At 52.4% G+C, this 17,015-nt stretch overlaps 8 protein-coding genes across 8 annotated transcripts; 4 read left to right on the plus strand and 4 right to left on the minus strand.

Annotated features, from left to right (window-relative positions):
* Positions 1 to 5: 5 nt before the first annotated feature.
* COCVIDRAFT_13123 (hypothetical protein) lies at positions 6 to 398 on the plus strand (the record flags this gene model as incomplete). The annotated part of the gene is made up of 2 exons (XM_014704497.1): positions 6 to 77; positions 129 to 398. 2 exons carry the CDS (start codon positions 6 to 8, stop codon positions 396 to 398), a joined length of 342 nt encoding a protein of 113 aa, XP_014559983.1.
* Positions 399 to 1,115: 717 nt separating this feature from the next.
* Positions 1,116 to 1,802, plus strand: COCVIDRAFT_90143 (hypothetical protein; the record flags this gene model as incomplete). Its single annotated transcript, XM_014704577.1, has 4 exons — positions 1,116 to 1,152; positions 1,247 to 1,304; positions 1,383 to 1,504; positions 1,558 to 1,802. The coding sequence occupies 4 exons, from the start codon at positions 1,116 to 1,118 to the stop codon at positions 1,800 to 1,802; spliced, it is 462 nt and encodes a 153-aa protein (XP_014560063.1).
* Positions 1,803 to 2,147: 345 nt separating this feature from the next.
* Positions 2,148 to 3,312, minus strand: COCVIDRAFT_23722 (hypothetical protein; the record flags this gene model as incomplete). Its single annotated transcript, XM_014704524.1, has 3 exons — positions 2,148 to 2,238; positions 2,295 to 2,718; positions 2,781 to 3,312. 3 exons carry the CDS (start codon positions 3,310 to 3,312, stop codon positions 2,148 to 2,150), a joined length of 1,047 nt encoding a protein of 348 aa, XP_014560010.1.
* A 719-nt stretch (positions 3,313 to 4,031) lies between these two features.
* On the plus strand, positions 4,032 to 6,658 carry COCVIDRAFT_34819 (hypothetical protein; the record flags this gene model as incomplete). Its single annotated transcript, XM_014704578.1, has 3 exons — positions 4,032 to 4,127; positions 4,176 to 5,863; positions 5,914 to 6,658. 3 exons carry the CDS (start codon positions 4,032 to 4,034, stop codon positions 6,656 to 6,658), a joined length of 2,529 nt encoding a protein of 842 aa, XP_014560064.1.
* Positions 6,659 to 7,962: 1,304 nt separating this feature from the next.
* COCVIDRAFT_23724 (hypothetical protein) lies at positions 7,963 to 8,856 on the plus strand (the record flags this gene model as incomplete). The annotated part of the gene is made up of 2 exons (XM_014704525.1): positions 7,963 to 8,348; positions 8,403 to 8,856. The coding sequence occupies 2 exons, from the start codon at positions 7,963 to 7,965 to the stop codon at positions 8,854 to 8,856; spliced, it is 840 nt and encodes a 279-aa protein (XP_014560011.1).
* Positions 8,857 to 9,779: 923 nt separating this feature from the next.
* Positions 9,780 to 10,436, minus strand: COCVIDRAFT_13128 (hypothetical protein; the record flags this gene model as incomplete). The annotated part of the gene is made up of 1 exon (XM_014704498.1): positions 9,780 to 10,436. The coding sequence occupies one exon, from the start codon at positions 10,434 to 10,436 to the stop codon at positions 9,780 to 9,782; it is 657 nt and encodes a 218-aa protein (XP_014559984.1).
* Positions 10,437 to 11,443: 1,007 nt separating this feature from the next.
* Positions 11,444 to 13,377, minus strand: COCVIDRAFT_13129 (hypothetical protein; the record flags this gene model as incomplete). Its single annotated transcript, XM_014704499.1, has 3 exons — positions 11,444 to 12,523; positions 12,573 to 13,302; positions 13,352 to 13,377. 3 exons carry the CDS (start codon positions 13,375 to 13,377, stop codon positions 11,444 to 11,446), a joined length of 1,836 nt encoding a protein of 611 aa, XP_014559985.1.
* A 1,939-nt stretch (positions 13,378 to 15,316) lies between these two features.
* On the minus strand, positions 15,317 to 16,930 carry COCVIDRAFT_13130 (hypothetical protein; the record flags this gene model as incomplete). Its single annotated transcript, XM_014704500.1, has 3 exons — positions 15,317 to 16,618; positions 16,668 to 16,754; positions 16,805 to 16,930. 3 exons carry the CDS (start codon positions 16,928 to 16,930, stop codon positions 15,317 to 15,319), a joined length of 1,515 nt encoding a protein of 504 aa, XP_014559986.1.
* Positions 16,931 to 17,015: the final 85 nt, after the last annotated feature.

Below are 17,015 nucleotides of genomic sequence, written 5' to 3' on the forward strand. Positions count from 1 at the left end.
TCACAATGAAGCACCTCGCTGCATACCTCCTCCTCGGCCTTGGTGGTAACACCTCGCCTTCCGCCGAAGATGTCAAGGTATGGTGGCTTACGAAGTCTTTTTTCAATTGGAATTCTAATGGAATTTAGTCCGTCCTCAGCGCCGTTGGTATTGAGGCCGATGACGAGCGCCTCAACAAGCTGATCTCCGAGCTTGAGGGCAAGGACATCAACGAGCTCATCGCCTCTGGATCCGAGAAGCTCGCTTCCGTTCCCTCTGGTGGCTCCGGTGGTGGCGCTGCTGCCGCTGCTGGTGGTGCTGCCGCTGGCGGTGCCGCTGCCGCCGAGGAGGCTCCCGCCGCCAAGGAGGAGGAGAAGGAGGAGTCTGACGAGGACATGGGTTTCGGTCTCTTCGACTAAGCGTGTCGCCAATCCATCTCTGTTTACGATGTATGATCTGGCCAATTTCTCAAAAATCACGAGAATCATGCGCAACGAGTCCGAGCATTTGGGGCGTGTCGAGCGCGCGATGGATGGGATATGGAGAAAGATTGTGCGGCAATGCTTTCATAGCTGCCTGCTGAGATACCCACAATGAAGCCATGCACCCTCAATTTATGTCGACATTGTGACTTCCTTCAATGTGACCATGTGTCTGTGCATCTTACACTAATGTATACCTTGAGAGTGAGAGTTGAAGTTGTAAATGTTTACTATTCAAGTGTTCAATTCTACAAATAGATTAGCATGTGAGTAACATAGTGCCTGAAGACGATCTGACTGCTGAAGTGATCTCGGGCAGTCACTTTTGACTAGTTCAAATATTGTCTTTGATGAAAGCTGCAGCGCTGGTTATAGCCCACCTTTTGGAGAGCAAGATCTTGTTTGCATGATTGGCACACAATACTGCCTCACAAAACTACGCGACAATTCGGTCAAGGTTTACTATTCGTTGCAAGTGTGAACATAGTGATGTTGGTGTTGGTCCAGCTGCGCATGGACGTAGTGGCACGCTAACGGCTCGCTTAAGCGAGGCAGGCAACACCTCGAAATTCCCTTTGCCCATCGATAATTGAACGACCGACAACCCACGACCCAACGAAGTTCCCCCCATCAGCTACTTCGACAACCGCAAACATGGCTGACGCTGACTACGATCCCGAGGCCGCAGCTGGTACGCATTCCTGTCCCATTCCCAAGCCTCTCCCCCGCATCCGCAGCGACAGATGGGCATATTGATGGCAGAACATGGCTAACGAGATGAACAGCCCTCAAGGCCAAGAGGGCGTTCCGCAAGTTCTCTTACCGCGGTGTCGACCTTGACCAGTACGTTTCCGATTCCCTCGATACTCCCCTACGCTGGGGATCGACATAAATGATAGCGGTATTCTGATTGCGATGCAGGCTCCTCGACCTCGGCTCTGAGGAGCTCCGTGACCTCGTCCACGCCCGCGCCCGCCGCAGGTTCAACCGCGGTCTCAAGCGCAAGCCCATGGGTCTCATCAAGAAGCTTAGGAAGTCCAAGCGTAAGGAGCACAGTCGGCTTGATGGACAGGAGAAGATGGCTAACGTTGCGCAGAGGAGGCCCGCCCCAACGAGAAGCCCGACCTCGTCAAGACCCACCTCCGTGACATGATCGTTGTCCCCGAGATGATTGGCAGCGTTATCGGTGTCTACTCCGGAAAGGAGTTCAACCAGGTCGAAATCAAGCCCGAGATGGTCGGCCACTACCTCGCAGAGTTCTCCATTTCATACAGGCCAGTCAAGCACGGAAGGCCCGGTATTGGTGCCACTCACTCTTCCCGTTTCATTCCTCTCAAGTAAACGACTGGGTTATGGTTGCATGGGTTCTTTAGTGGGGCGGACAATGTACATGACGACCTACAACGAATACAGGTGTTAGGTGCATTTACTCTCGATGGCTATGACGTACACAAAAAGACGACGGCGAGCATGAGGATATGGTGTAGATTACCATCCATCAGATTCGAGATACCTCCACATATGTTCTTTTGTACAAGATGTGTGACATGAGTTGTGAATGATGATTTTGACGACTTTTGCGGTCTACTTTCAAGTGCAAACTGGAAAACGAAATGATGAATTGCGAAAATAATCAAATTGGGTATTCTATTATGCACAAAGGGACTCGAAAACCATATCCACCCGCTACCTTCCGAGGCGCATCTCGACCTTAGCGAAATTGTACAGGGCTCGGAGGAAGACTTGATAGTTGACGCCCTTGTTGTCTGGCAAGTGACTGGGAGGAAATGTTAGTGCTGTTCTCACACAAAAGCGACAAGCGAATTAACTTACAAGATCTCGGTCAACCTCAGCTGCCATGGTGGGTAGCCCTTCAATTGAACGGTTGGACTGAACAGGATCAGCAGATCTGGCTCGCTGGAGACGTGGTCGTTTAGCTGTGCATCGATCAAATCCATGTTGATCTGCTCTTGTCGCACGTCACCCTTTTGCGCCATTTCGGCCAGGGTGCGAGTCAAATCGACAATGGTATCTCGGCCATCATGCTCCGACAAGAGGAGTACAGTGAGATGCTGGCGTTCTTCCTTGAGGTTCGGATCATTTGGCTCAGCCGACTGAGGGGGCGTGTCGGGTGGTGAGTAGGAGCTCAGATGTGGTGCGCGGAGGGAGAGGGTGGGCTTGCGTTGTGGGCCAAAGTAAGCTTCGAGCGTGTTCCAGATACTGGCGTGGGTTTGGGGCAGGTAGTTCTTGAGGACGCCTGTTTCGCTGTTAGCACTTGAACAGCCTCTTTACACGTATCTGTGGATTTTGCTAGCTTACCAGTTCGCTCGTAGATACTGAGAAAAGGAATTCCAGCACTTGCTGCCCAAGCCGCTATCTCGCAGACATCGTTTACGAGACCTTCCAGACCAGCGTTTCCCTGACTTCCATCATCCTCTTGGTATTCCACAATCACACTCAGGTGCTTTGGTAGCTTCTCCAGGTCCTTCACGTCGTGCGCTATGAACTCTGGCGTTCGATGATGATATTTCAGGAGCGAGATGACTTTTCCCCGTACAAGCCGGTAGGCACGTCGAAAGCGGAAGAAGATGCTGAAGAGTAGAGCGACAACATGGTAGACGGTGAGGTGGAGTAGTGCTTTGAACGGGCCGATGAGAGGTTTGCGGTGATGTGGTTGGGATGCGCGTTGACGGCGTTCACGGAGGGCCTTCTTCTTTTGCGCCTGCGTATCACTATCCGAAATGTCGGTAGGAAGAAAAGGCTTGAGCAGTTCCTCGCGTTCCTGGACAGAAAGCTCCTTGCGCCGGAAAGCCGACTCCTGTTTGGATGATAGACCGGTGACAGCAGCCATTGCGGACGACGTGCTGAGCAAAGGGGTACAGGACGAGCCGGACTGTCGATGGCTACACACGTGAAATCAGGACAAAAGCTGATAAGTATAAAAAAGAAGAGTCAATGCTCGCGTTAACTGGCCATGGTTGGGGGGTGGGCAGATGTATGATACATGAAATATCCCTGTGAGGCTGGTGCATGTGCATACGTGTGGCGCCGTCTCTTCCGAGCGTCAGCCAAGGCGTATACGCGCATGTTACCGTGCTCCGCCCTGCGCGGTGGCGCTATTACGCGGAAGCTTTCGCAAGTGATGTGAGGCTGTTCAGCAATTGCGGCTCTAATTCAGGCATCTGTGTACAACAGTCGAAGGGTGCAATGGCATCATAGCGCATGGGGTTGCCCGTGGTTTGATTCGGCGGGCGCTTCTGCAATGCGCCAGGGACCGAGGCGTGGGGTGCGACAAGCCACAGTCGCGACTTCACTCGTCTCTACTACTACCAGGTGCACATACACCCTGGACCGGGAATGCTTTCTCACGATTATCGCAAGCACCATCCCAAGACATGATCTGGTAGAAGCCTTGTGCAGCTTGATGCTTTGCGACAGTACCAGCAACCTCAGCCCCAAGCCAGTTCAGGCGGCATTGGCTCGCTGGGTAGCAACGATACACACACCTGCTTTACATACCACTTGAATGATACCTAGCCTTGAACTCCGGCCTGTGCCTTGCTCACAATCATGCAACGCGTCAGCTCCGATAGCGCTTCTATACTCACCCACCAGACCTCGAGGACTTCCATACGCATACCGCAGTTCACCCTAGAGAAGTTCGCCGTAAGCTGCCACCCAGCACTTTGGTCTTTCCTGTACTGACTCACGCAGAGCAAAGACTTTCTAGTCAAGGATTTTATCGAAGACCTTTCTCAGGCCGCTGTACCTGCGACACGACGATCCGGGGGCGCTGGCGGGCAGCAGACGTTCGACCCAAAGCCGCTTATCCGAACCTTTGAACATGCCCTGAGGAGCCTCAACAGTCTATCCGAGGACCTCGAGGAGAAGGAGACAGACCTCTCTGGAGCCGTCCGGCGGGCAGAACTCCAACACAACCAAAATGTCGAGTCCCTAGGGAGGCGGCTGGAACAGGCCATGGATAGATTTCAGAGGCTGGACAACTCGCTGAACGGAAACGATGATGGAGGATCAGATACGGGCGGCAACGTTGCCATGCGCATAGGCGAGCGACTCGAAGAGCTCGATCGCCAGCGGAAGAGGGCTCTCGATGCAAAGTTCCTGATTGAGTGCTGGCAGGAGGTCAGCGAACGAGGCGAACTCATGATTCTAGAAGACCAGCGGAAGAACGGTGATATCGTACGATGTGCTGAAATCGCGCGCCAGCTTCTGCGCATCAGCACACGCCTTGATCCAGACGGCAGTCAACGAGTCAACGGCGATATACCGAATGGGATGAAGCGCAGGACGACACACCAGCCGAGACACAACACCAAGGAGGTCATTGAGAAATTCCTTGAGAACTTGGAGCAGGACCTTCTCAGCAAGTTCCAGGAATGCTACGCGCGTCCCAACTACCCTGGGATGCGTGACTGCGCCATCGCTCTCAAAGGCTTCAATGACGGTGCCAGTGTCATCGGGACTTATGTCAACCAACATTCGTTCTTCATCGACCGCATGCAGTTAAGCGGTGAGGATCTTGGTACAGATTTGGAGACATGGGATCGCCTCCAAGATCCTGATGCTGAACCGCCTGGCGTGGAACCGACGCTTCAGTCTTTGATTGACGAAGTTAAGATTGTCGTCCAGGAAGAATCCGCTATTATCAAGCGAGCGTTCCCATACTATGAAGAAGTCCTCATCAAATTCCTGGAACGCATATTCCAGCAGTCTATCCAGTCCAGGCTTGAGATGGTGCTCGACAAAGCTGGAGATCTTTCGTCGCTTGCTTTCCTGCGTTCGCTACAGGCTTCAAGAAGTTACATCACCCAGCTCGTGGAAGATCTCAAGACACACGGTTTAACAGAGCATCCTGAGCCTGCTACGTCAGCGGTTGCGGCTACGCTCGACCAACAGCTGGAGGAATTATTCTCCTCATACTTTATCGGTGAGAAATACATTGAGCGAGAGAAGAAAAACCTCGAGGAGCTGTACTCTTCATTGCTTCTCAAATTCACCATCTACCACTCGCGGCGAAGCAAGATGCCTACCTCATACTTTGGTTCGCTCGCGCAAAGAGGCAAGGAGCTGGCCGCATCCGCTCGTGACAAGTACATGGAGCGTCTGGAAAGCACTGAGCTACCGGCTAGTCAGAAAGCGACTCTTCTTCGTATCGCTGGACTGAAAGAAGACCAACAAGAGAAGAAGGATATCGAGGTCACTGACGAGGATGGCCGGCTGTCACTGCCAGTAGCCAAGCGAATGCTCAAGTGGCTGGCAGAAGGTGTTGGACGCGGGCTGGAGTTGTCGCCTGGCAACGAGACACCAAAGGACGTGCAGATATTGCTCAACTTGCTCCTGCGGCAGATGGGTGAGATGTACTTGGAGACGGCCCTGGACGCGTAAGTATCATCTCTATTATGATTGAGCCTGTCAACTAACATCAATGCAGCGCACAAGACCACGCAGCATCACAAGAAAACTCCAAGACACCACCAGATCTCACCCATCTCCCCTCTCTGCACACCATTACCACAATGCTGCATCTCCTACAACAAACAACTACTACAATTCTCCTGCCTTTGTGCACCCCCAACCTTACCATCCGTCGCGAAATTGAAAAGTCTATTAATCTGACAATGACCACGCTCGAGGCGAAGCTCTCCAATATCCTGAATCTTACGATAACTGCCTCGCTGAACTGGGTCAGCAAATGTCTTGCCCAACAAAAGAAAACAGACTTTCGGCCAAAGGAGGAGGACCTTATGGTAACAAGCGAAACCCAAGCCTGCCGGGAGGTCTCCGCGTTCCTTACACGTGTTGCATCTCAGGCCACCTCCGCCCTGTCTGGCCGCAACCTCTCGCTCTTCCTTGCTGAGCTAGCGCGTGGCCTCCGCTCCCTCGTCCTAGCACACCTGTTGAAATTCTCCATTTCACAAGTCGGTGGTCTAAGTGTATCGAAGGATATGAACCAGTATGTTGAGTTGGTGCGAGCATGGCCGACGGGTGATGAGCTGGAGCCTGGTGCTATGGATGTCTTGACAGATGTTAGCACGTTGTTTATCATTGGGCCAGAGGCACTCAGGGACCGTTTGAGGGCTGCAGGTGGACAGGATGCGCAGGAATTGAAGGGTTTCATTGCTAGAAGAGACGATGTGGGGACTGTTGGTGTGCAGAGTGTGCTCAATGGAGTGTAGGGTATTAAGAAATGTACTTCGTGTCTATACAGTAATAGCATATTCAAGCTTGCTACGTATCTCAGCGCGCTCTCCATGTTGCTTTACGGTGTTGTCTGTGAATACGTAGGACTTTGTGGCCTGTATACAGACTGTCTGAGCCTTGTCGTGTTCACTGAGCGTTTTGTCTCCTGGTTGTTTTAGTGGGCATAGATGTGGAATTGTTTAGCAATGTCTCTTTTGTCCCCTGGTTAGTCAACTAAATAGAAAATCTCAACGAACTTTGGGAACTGTGCCTTGACCAAACTGATTGCTGTCTACATGTAGTCGAGTTGCATGATCGATTTGAGATTTATTAATGGAACGCTGAGCTTCAGGCATCGCTTGAACCCCACCCCACGCCCTTTCCGTCAGTCTGGCTCTGATTTCAGAACTGGTGATGGAAAGAACACCCGGCAAGCTCTCGACGCATGATGGTCGGTCACGACACTTTCTACACATCCACAAGTCGACAGGGCCATAGGAACTACTCCACGGTAGTGAAATCCCAAAGCCAATGCTTTCGATGATCCTCCGATCAGCCCCGATGCCAAAGACCTTCTCATCACTCTCATAAGATTATGCAACGCCAGCCCCATTTCCGACGATGCCTTCAGCGGTCTTCTCAGTAATATCCTTACCACGTACCACAATGCCGGCTGTACTCCCCACACGATCTGCACCCACAAAGAGCAAGTGTCACTGTCAATTTTGTTGAGAAGTCAAGAACAACAGCGGTGCTTCATGTGTTCAATGCGTGGTACGCAAGACCCATAGCAGTTCCTCTACATCTACCAAAGACAATGGTTTCTTGGTGAGCACTGCGTGGGGCCGAGAGCGTGTGTGGCTCTAACCCTATTCCTTCTTCGGATCACACGAAGTCAGGATATTTTTTGATGCCTTCAGATTGCTGAACAGGCCAAAAGTGCTTTCTTTTGTATACCACGCAGTGGAGAGACCATGAAGCTTATACATACGGTAGTGTCTCATCGATCTGGAGCTCCATGGGATACAGTTAGGTGCTAGTATCATCCCTGGAGGTCCTTCTAGATCCTAAGTATACAGAAATGGAAAGTGATATGTCCTAAACCCAAAATTCTCGACCCGATATCCGTATCATCAGTAGATGATCGATAATTTCCTTCGCCAGCTTCCACTTTCACTAGTTTCCGTATAATTGGTTCCATCGATCCTTTTCCTAGTGAGCAGTGAGAAGCAACAAACGCACAGTCCGTGCGTATATAATAACAATAATAGCAAACCAGTCTCGCTCCGTCACCACAATCATGGATGAAGTCGACCAAAACCTCACCTGGGAGGAGCTCAATGCGTTTGGCGAAGACCGAGAACGACTCAGAGAGGAGATGGAAAACACAATTTCTCGACATGATGAGAGCTTTGCGGCTCTGAAACAAACCACACAGGTTGCCTTAGACAGCTTGAAAGCGACCGAGGAGGAAGACAAAGAACTCAAGAGACGTATGGATGCCTATCTGCAGTCTACGGAAGCGGATAGGTATGAAGATATTGTGGACCCAATATCTAATAAAGACGATACCCTGGTGAAGCAATTGTTCGCCACTGTGTCTCAGTGCTTGGACGATGTCCGGCAGGAGCGGGACGAAAGTCCGCCATCAACTCCTCTTGGAGATGCTTCGCTCAGGACTCGAGAGTAAGTCGCTCCTACAAGAGAAGCTAGCTCGCAGAATCTAACCCGCGCAAGCAGTGAGTCGTCAACAAGTTCTCCGAAACGTCCAGCTCTCGCCGCGCTGCTTAACAACTCCAAGCGTGGTCGATCATTTACGCTTGATCATAGGCAGACCATTGTCTCTCAGCAAGACAGCAATCAGACAGTCGCTGCTAGTCAAGGTAATCGGTCTGGATCGCCAGTTTCTCGTCGTGGTCCGACGAGACAGTCTGGCACTCTTCAACAGTCAGTTTTGCCATCTTCGCCAAGCGTGCCGCGCATGCTGCAGTCAACCACGGCGGTCCCTTTTTCTTCATACCCTGAACACCTTTCCTCTACATCAGGGGGTGCCTCGGACTTCACTCGTCGATTCCAGGAAACTGGACGCTCCAATCACGATACCGCATTAATGCCGCCGCCCATGCTACCACGGCGCAGTCTTATCCAACTGGATAACAACTCCAGTAGACTACAAGGTTCCTCTTCAAACTAAAGGAGCCAGTATAATCCGTTGTCGCCAAGGAATATCGCAGAGCCACGAGCCTATGAGGGTTATGGAAAGAGCGGGACAGCTCAGGAGGATACACTCGATGAGAACAATAGTTCGAGACGATCCGGATCCCAAGAGGGAGTGCAGATACCTCGGGCGATTGGCTTGACTAACAGTGAGATTGACTTTGGTTATTTCCCTTCCCGACGATTTTCATCCATGACATCATCCCCAGGCGGAGTACCACCAGAGGTGAAAACATAATCAATGGACATCAGTCAAATGGCCGCTAAGCAGACCCGGTACATATCGAATGCTTCGGTGCCCATAGAGGGCGGAGGGCAAGAGCCCGGGTAGAGGAAACAGCCCAAGATGGACGACCATCTTGCGTCGGCCCTCCTTTTCCAGTTCTACAACTCCTTCTCGGATGACACGGCCAAAGTGAAACGGTGGAAGGGCTATCCTGCAGAGGAGCACTCATGTATTTTGAGCTACGTCGTGGGTAGAGGGAAAAACAAATCCAAGTAGAACGGGGCGATGTGGGTTTGTAACAGATGTCTCAAAGCGAAGCGACCATGTGTCAAGATTGTCGAGATTGACGAAGTTGAAACGCTGTGCTTTCACGCGTTGTCAAAAGATGATCGGGGTGAGGCCGCAGACTGGCGGCAGGTGGATATGTACATTCAAAGATTAGGATGGGGTTTTCCATCCTGGCACTGTATTCACGTGCGTGAGGTGAAGAGATGGGGGGAAAAACTCAGCAATGTCGAGATGCCTTCAATTTCTCAAGTGTTTCTACAAAATTAAGCCAAGTAGTCAGACAAAGAAGGAATTTGAACCCCCCTGCCAAATTGACCACGGTGGAACTGATATTATATACATTGAACAGCCTATTAGAAAATGTACCACTCAATCAATCGCCACGATTACAGCAGCATGCCCGCAGCAGACGACAAGGCCATGAGGCCAAACACCACCAAACCAGCCTTGGACGCCGCACCCTGCCCACCCGCAACCGTGTTCGCCGCACCCTGGGCCGCCGTCGCCGTAGGCCTTGCGCTGACGACCGTCGTATCCGCCTTGGTAGCGCTCGCACTGCTCGAACTCTTACTCTCACCCGAAACCGAACTCTTCGGCTCGCCCCTCTGATCCTCAGGCGGACTACACACGACAATCTTGTTCCTCTTACTCAGACACTCGCCAATCTCGAGGAAACTGCGCTGTTCGTTTGCATAGCAAATGGAGGTGCAGGGCAGAGTGGCGCCGGTTGCGGTCATTTTGCCCGTGTTGCAACAGTCGTACATGTCCCAGAAGGAGTGGTCGTTGACGGATTCCACGTTGCTGATTGCGCAGCTGCCGAACTTGCCGTCGGGGCGGATATAGGGCACGTCGGGGTCAGACGAGGGGGCGTTGGATGGAGCGGGGCAGGCGCTGGATGGGAGGCCGCCCCATGGGAACATGGAGGGTATGGCCGTTGGCGTTGTGAAGGGCTCCGGTGACGCATTGGTGAATGTGGTGTATGAATAGGGATAGGTTGTGGTTGGCGCCGAGGTAGTCATGGAGGTAGTCATGGAGGAAGACATGGCTGCGGTTAGCGACAACGGCAAGGTGTGGCTGTTGTTGAGATTGATATTGTGGCGCAGGCGCGTCGATTACAAGGCTGAATGTGTAGTAGAAAAAGAAAGAGTGGATGCGCGCTGGGGTAGAAGGGTCGATATATGACAGGCGTGCACGTTGACAGGGCTGAAAGGGGTAGTGGTATGAACTGGAAATAGCAGCGTCAGCGGTAAAGTACGGAGACACCCCTCGTGTTACTACGCCCAATATGTGAGATATGTTTGAACACGCGGCATCCAAACGGGAAGAATACGAACCAAGGGGGCTAGTGAATTGAGCTCCCAACGCGTGCAGACTGGTTGCGCAAACACGAGGACCAGGGAACAGGGGCTGGGGCCTAAAGGGAAAAACGGCGCGCCAAAGGAAGCTAGCCGGATGCTGATTTATCGAATTGCAAAGCTTAGTTGGGTGGCGTCAAGGCTTTGCCTGCGTAAGCATTTATAAGTATAGCAACAGCGGAAACTTGCACTACGCAAAAGGCTCGTATGCTGTTCACTTATCCAGAGGCATGAGCTGGAGTGGTAAAAGAAAGTGGATCCGTGGTTCAACCTGCAGTGACATGGGTTTGCGGATACGCGCTATGGCTCGGTTAATGTCTTGGCAACAGGGCTACTCCACCCTGCCCTACCCATCGACTGTATCCTTTAGTTCAAGTGTACAGTTGGTTCTCTACACATAAACGTGTAGCTATGCAGTGTTTGTATATCCAAAGTCACACAGGTCCCTCTGCGATTCGATAAAAAGCTCAAGCCATTTCACGTAATACAGATAAACCCATCCAGCTCAAACCTTATTTTCTACAAGGACTACCCTGACTTTATCAGCCACACAGCAATCTATGTTAGTTTCAGAGACGTCTTCAGGAACTGGTAGTTTCGAAATAGAAAGATTGGTATTCATCTTTGGTATCATAGCTACTATCTAAACAACATATTATTGTCATGCTAACATTACTCCATCTTCCCGAGGCCATCTATGCCTTTTCATCAATATCTATTGTGTGCTGACCGTTCACACTGCTCTTGCGCATAGCCGGGTCCTCGTCCATGTCCTGGTCAAGCTGGTTCATCTCGTCTTCAGTGTCGTTGAGGTGGTGGAAGATGATCCAAATCAAGGCACCTGCAATGACGGCAGCAATGGCGAGACCAGCAAACACCCACATAATAGCGGGGTCGTATAGGAGCGGGTTCAGCGCCTCGGAGATGGCGGAACCGAAAGCGTTGGTAAGGAGGTACATGGACTGAACGAATGACTTCATGCCAGGGGGCGCTTTGGTGTAAGCATATTCAAGACCAGTGACTGAGGCGAAAATCTCAGAGAGACCGATGAGAATGTAGGCACCAGTCTGGGCTGCAATGTGAATGTTGTTTCCCTGGTGTACGCCGTCTACGAGATCGGCATCGCAAAGGGTAGGCTTGCCGTAGCAGGGGCCGGCTTGGTAGATGTAGTATTGGATGACGCAAGCGTAAACCATGGCCAAAGCAGCGATCCAGAAACCAGTGACGATACGGTTGATCGGAGGGAAGCGGATCTTATATTTGCGGAGAGTGGGCATGAGTATCTGGTCGACCAGAGGCAGGAAGACAATGATGGCAATGGGATCAAAGTTCTGCATCAAATCGTTGGGAATGCCGTGGCTGCGCATTTGACCGGCCTGGGTGACGAAGTTTGTGGAGAAATTACCGTAAATGACCCAGTAGATTGGGTAGAACGCAAACACCTGACAAGCGACAAGGGCACGCTTGACTTCCTCGACGAAGTGGTCGTCCCAGCGGAGGTTTGTATCCCTTCCAAGACCAGCCTGGAAGGAAGGCTTGGGAGCGTTCATGTTGCGGTTCTTGATCATCATGAAGATTACGCGGAACGCATTCGTGATGACGGAGCCCTGAGGAGGGCGGACAACGTAGACTTTGCGGCCAAGGACAAGGACAAGAAGACCGACGAAGAAGACGCAAAGACACAAAAGGTATGCGGGCCAGAAGTCAATGTCGCGTTCCATGTAAGGCGTGGCAAGCAGCGAGAGAGATCCGGCGTTGATGCACCAGTAGAAAATCTGAGATGTTTAGTATAATGTCAAAACTTTACAGACCGAGAGAGCTTACCATGTAGATTCTCTGAATGGTAATGGCAGGATCAATGATAACACGCTCGCCAGTCTTGTCATCACGGCCAATGACCATTTGCCTTCGCTTGTACTGATCGGCAATCAAAGGCGCAACGTTGGACTTGATACCTCCAGTTCCTAGACCAATGATAACAATGGACACGATGAAGCCTCCAAGGCCTGCGCCGCTATCGAGCGCAGCAGGGATAGAGGTGCAGGTAAGGATGATGAGTCCGACAATGTAGACGCAGCAGAAGATGACAATCGTGTTGTACTTTCCGAGGTATTGATCGGCGATGATGGCACCAAGAATCGGGGTGACATAGCACCAGAACTGGAAGAAGGTGGAAAGACCAGTGGCTCCTTGGTGTCCCATACCCAGGGCACCACGACCTTGCTCTCCACTGCGAGGACGAGCAATGTAGTTTTGGAAGATACCAGAGGCGCCATAGTAGGTGAAGCGCTCACAAAGTTCGACAATGGCGACTAGGAAAGCGCTCTTGGGGAGAGGCTCTCCAACCTTGCGGAGGGTAGCAAGATCCTCGGCGGTAGGCTTGACACCACCGATGCCATCTTCCTCGACAACGACGGAAGCAGAGTCGGAGCCATCAATGTGAGGCTTCTCGAGAGAGACGTGCGCGCCGGCGACGTTGGAGTCGTTTACGGTAGCGCCGTAGACGTGGGGGTTTTGGTCAGCAACCTGCTGGTTGTGCTGGAGTGCCTCGGCGCTATGGTGAGGTTAGTCGAGTCAAATCCAGTGACTCTGGTAAAACTCACGCGGTAGTCTCGTGAGCGGACGCCATGATTCCAAAGCTCAATCGCAACCAAAGACCAGGTCAATGGAAGGCAGGGCAAGAGCAACAAGTGTGACCTGGGAGAAAGGGACCGAAACCACCTGGAGCATGTTCAGAAGAAAGACGGTGGCCTCCATATTTAACCCACCCCCTCGTCCAACATGCGCGATATCCACTGAATGGTCCTACTATAACCGACCGCGTCGCTCTTCGCCTCTTGGTGTCGCGGTGTGGGGCGTAACCACGCACAAGCAATTTACCAAGGCGATGTAACGTCTTGATAGCTCTACCCTTAGCCAAATAGAAGCTGTGCTCCGGTGCAAAGCTTGCCAAAGCCTTCCCTTGGCGGCTTAGCTGCTCCGCCGCCGCTCGGCATGCGAATTAGCGATTCGCCAGTGTGTTAGCATGGCTGCAAGCACCTGCCGAAAGCGGCGCTCCAACCTGGCGATCTTACGTTCTCATGCTCGTGTTTTGGACACACCAACTAATGGCCGGCATCCCATACATCCAACAAGGCGTGCCGACATGCCGGAAATTGAGGGAATACAAATGCGCTCGGTTTGGTTCGTCAGTTGTGTCGGTATGCGGCTAGAGTTGCTGCACCTTGTCACCAGGCCGCACACCACCTAGGCCGCCGCCTACATATGTACGGATTGGGGGAGGCGAGCGGCAACTCATAGTCCCAACCGCACATCCCTCCATGAGGCCAAAGATCGAACCACAATAGTGCAGGAATCTGTTGCCATCCAGATGACATTCTTGTGCGAAAATTTGCTATGCCGACCCACTTGCGCGCCGATTGCGGACGAGGATTATGGCCATCGCCTTCTTCTATCCGGCGTCTGGGACCGACTCAAACCACCTCGGCCTGTTAAGATTGTTTCGGGGGACACCGAGAGATAAGCTTCTCCAAGACGACGGGGCAGACGTTGAACAGCCAGATATTTCTCCCGTTGTGGAGCTGCACCCTAATTTAGTCGGTCTGCCTACCGATCGCATGGACGATGTGGCCACACGAGCACCGAGAGTTAGGCGAGGAAAGGGCATGCAATGTGTTAGCCCTACCGTTTACCGTACGCTTTGACGATCCCGGTAATGTTAGGCCATCCGCTATAGATTGCATCTGTGGCTCTGTGTATGGTGGAAGATATGGTGATGTTCCAAGCCACATGCATGCGTGGTGGTGTTCAAGTCAACCTTCGCTTACCCTGATGCCGTCACAGTCACGCGAAGCCAAGACGCCCAGAACGGAAGGCGCACTTCAAGCTTTTCTCACTTGCAGATACAGGCATGGTAGATGTCAGTGGCGCCCTTGATCCTGTAGTAAGCGCCATACCCGTGTTAATCCCGAGCATGCTCCCCAGCGAACTACCTGGGCTATCCGCCAAAAGCCCGTTCTGCCCTGGGACGCGGTAGCATTCTAGAAGGCATGCAGACGCGCTTGTCAGTAGACGGGGTGTCCATACATGCATACATAGTAGCAGTGGCGGCCCACGGCGGACCAACAACATGGAATCAGGACATCCCTGGCACTCACAACGCCTTGTCTCAGGGTCATGGAGATACTGCCCGCTTCGGTGGCTAGGTTCGACCCGCCTGCAACCAGCAGCGCTTTGCGCACTCCGCAGCACTTGGCACGCTGTAACCTTGAGGGTCAATGCATATGGGCGGCTTGAGGTAAGAAAACCGCCTCGGCTCATTACTCTCTTGGACTATTCATACAATGCCTGCCTCTTTCCTCGTCACGTAAAGGCCGATACTAAAACACTCCTCAGTCATCCACAACAATCCCACGCACGCTTTTGTTGGGAAAAGCAGCTCACCAGAATGAAGAAACATCGATAACGCAAAGAAAAACCCGGGCTACCGGACACGCAAATCCTATAATACAGACAGTGCCCAGGCGTGCGATACAAAGGAAATGCAGAAAAACAATGACGCAACATGTCTATGAGCAACCGTTGGGTCCGGTAGTGCCGGGGTCACAACACTGCTTTCCTCCTCCGCAGGTCTCGGGACATTCCAGCAGACAAGCGTCAGGTGCACCTCTCACGCTCGGGTTCTTGCTGCTGCGACCAGCATCCTCCGCGCCGCTATCGTCTGAGCCATGCGCCGAGTGGTCGTGGCTGGAATTCAGACAGAACTCTGGTTGAATAGTCGATGAGTGGATACCATATTCATGCAGGCACTCGCGGATTTGACGCGCGAGTTCCATGTAGCGTGCAGAGCCCTGACCCTTGAAGTCAAAGTCAACCTGGACATGGAGAGAGGCAACGAGCTTGGTATCAGAGAGCTGCCAAACATGCAGGTGATGGCAAGAGACGATACCGTCGAGATCGCTGATGTCGTCGGTGATGTCATCAATAGACATGTTCTCAGGAACGGCCTGGAGCAGGATGCGGGACGCGGCCTTGCAGAGGGGCAGGGCAGAGAGGAGGATGATCACGGTGATGAGCAGAGAGACGGCAGGATCAGCATACATCCTCCATGAGAAGTCGGTAAGCCAGATGAACAGGGCAGTAGCGATGACACCAATGTTGCCCAGAGCATCACCCATGACGTGCAGGAAGACACCGCGCATGTTGAGATCAGCGTGAGAGTGGCCATGACCGCCACCAGAAGACTGTTGTTTAGGCTTGGTGTGCTTGTGATCCTTGTGCTGGTTCTCCTTGGATTTTCCGTTTGAGTGTGAGTGACCATGTGCCCCATGTCTCTTAGACTTGGAAAGCAACGAAGTACGCTCAGTCGGCTCCTCCTCTGCTTCTACGTTTTCTTCGTCATCAGCCTCTTCGTCGCGCAGGCGAGACGACTCAATGATGCTATTTCTGAAAGAAGAGGGGTGAACGTAGATTTCGTCCAGGGTGGCGTAGTTGCGCGACTGGGATCGGCTGTGACGCTTGCTCTTCTTTACAGACACAGAGACGGCGGTGTTACTGCTCTCATCCGCAATGGCATGGTCGTGGTCGTGGTCGTCATGAGAATGCGCACCATGAGAGTGTCCCTCCTCCGCGTGTGAATGTTCGTCGTGTGAATGCGAATGGCCGCCGTGACCGTGACCGTGGTCATGGAAGAGGAAGAGGCCGACAATGTTGGAAAGGAGACCGCAGGAACCGACAATAAGGATGATCATGGGATGCGAGACATCTTGAGGTTCGACGAAGCGCTGAATCGCTTCGAGGAAGATGGAGAGACATAGCGCGACGAGGAAGACGCCGTTAATCAGGGCACCTAGGGTTTCGGCGCGTTGCCACTGCGTCTTGTTAGCAAGTGTACCGCGCATGATGACGGTGCCAACTCACTCCGTATGTGTATGTCTTCGAGTTGGTTTTCTGGCTGGCAACTTTGACTGCCCATAGTCCGACGAGAAGTGATATGACATCGTTCAGCTGCGCATCTGTCAGTATCCGCTCTATCGCGTGCGACCACATATACGCACCATGTGGAATGAGTCGGCTACAAGAGCCAGGGAATGCACTGCATATCCCGCAATCAACTCTACAAAGAAAAAGGCCGTGTCGATGCCCAAGAGGATCATGATCCTCGTGGATTTGGAGAGACCCATGGCGGCGATACCGGTGCGCCGTTCACGCTCGTTGAGGAAGTGGCTAGGGGTGCAATCGACGTGCCTCGGGGCGTGTAGGCCTTTT

This window comes from Bipolaris victoriae (assembly GCF_000527765.1).
Source record: "Bipolaris victoriae FI3 unplaced genomic scaffold scaffold_14, whole genome shotgun sequence".
Lineage (NCBI taxonomy): Eukaryota > Fungi > Ascomycota > Dothideomycetes > Pleosporales > Pleosporaceae > Bipolaris > Bipolaris victoriae.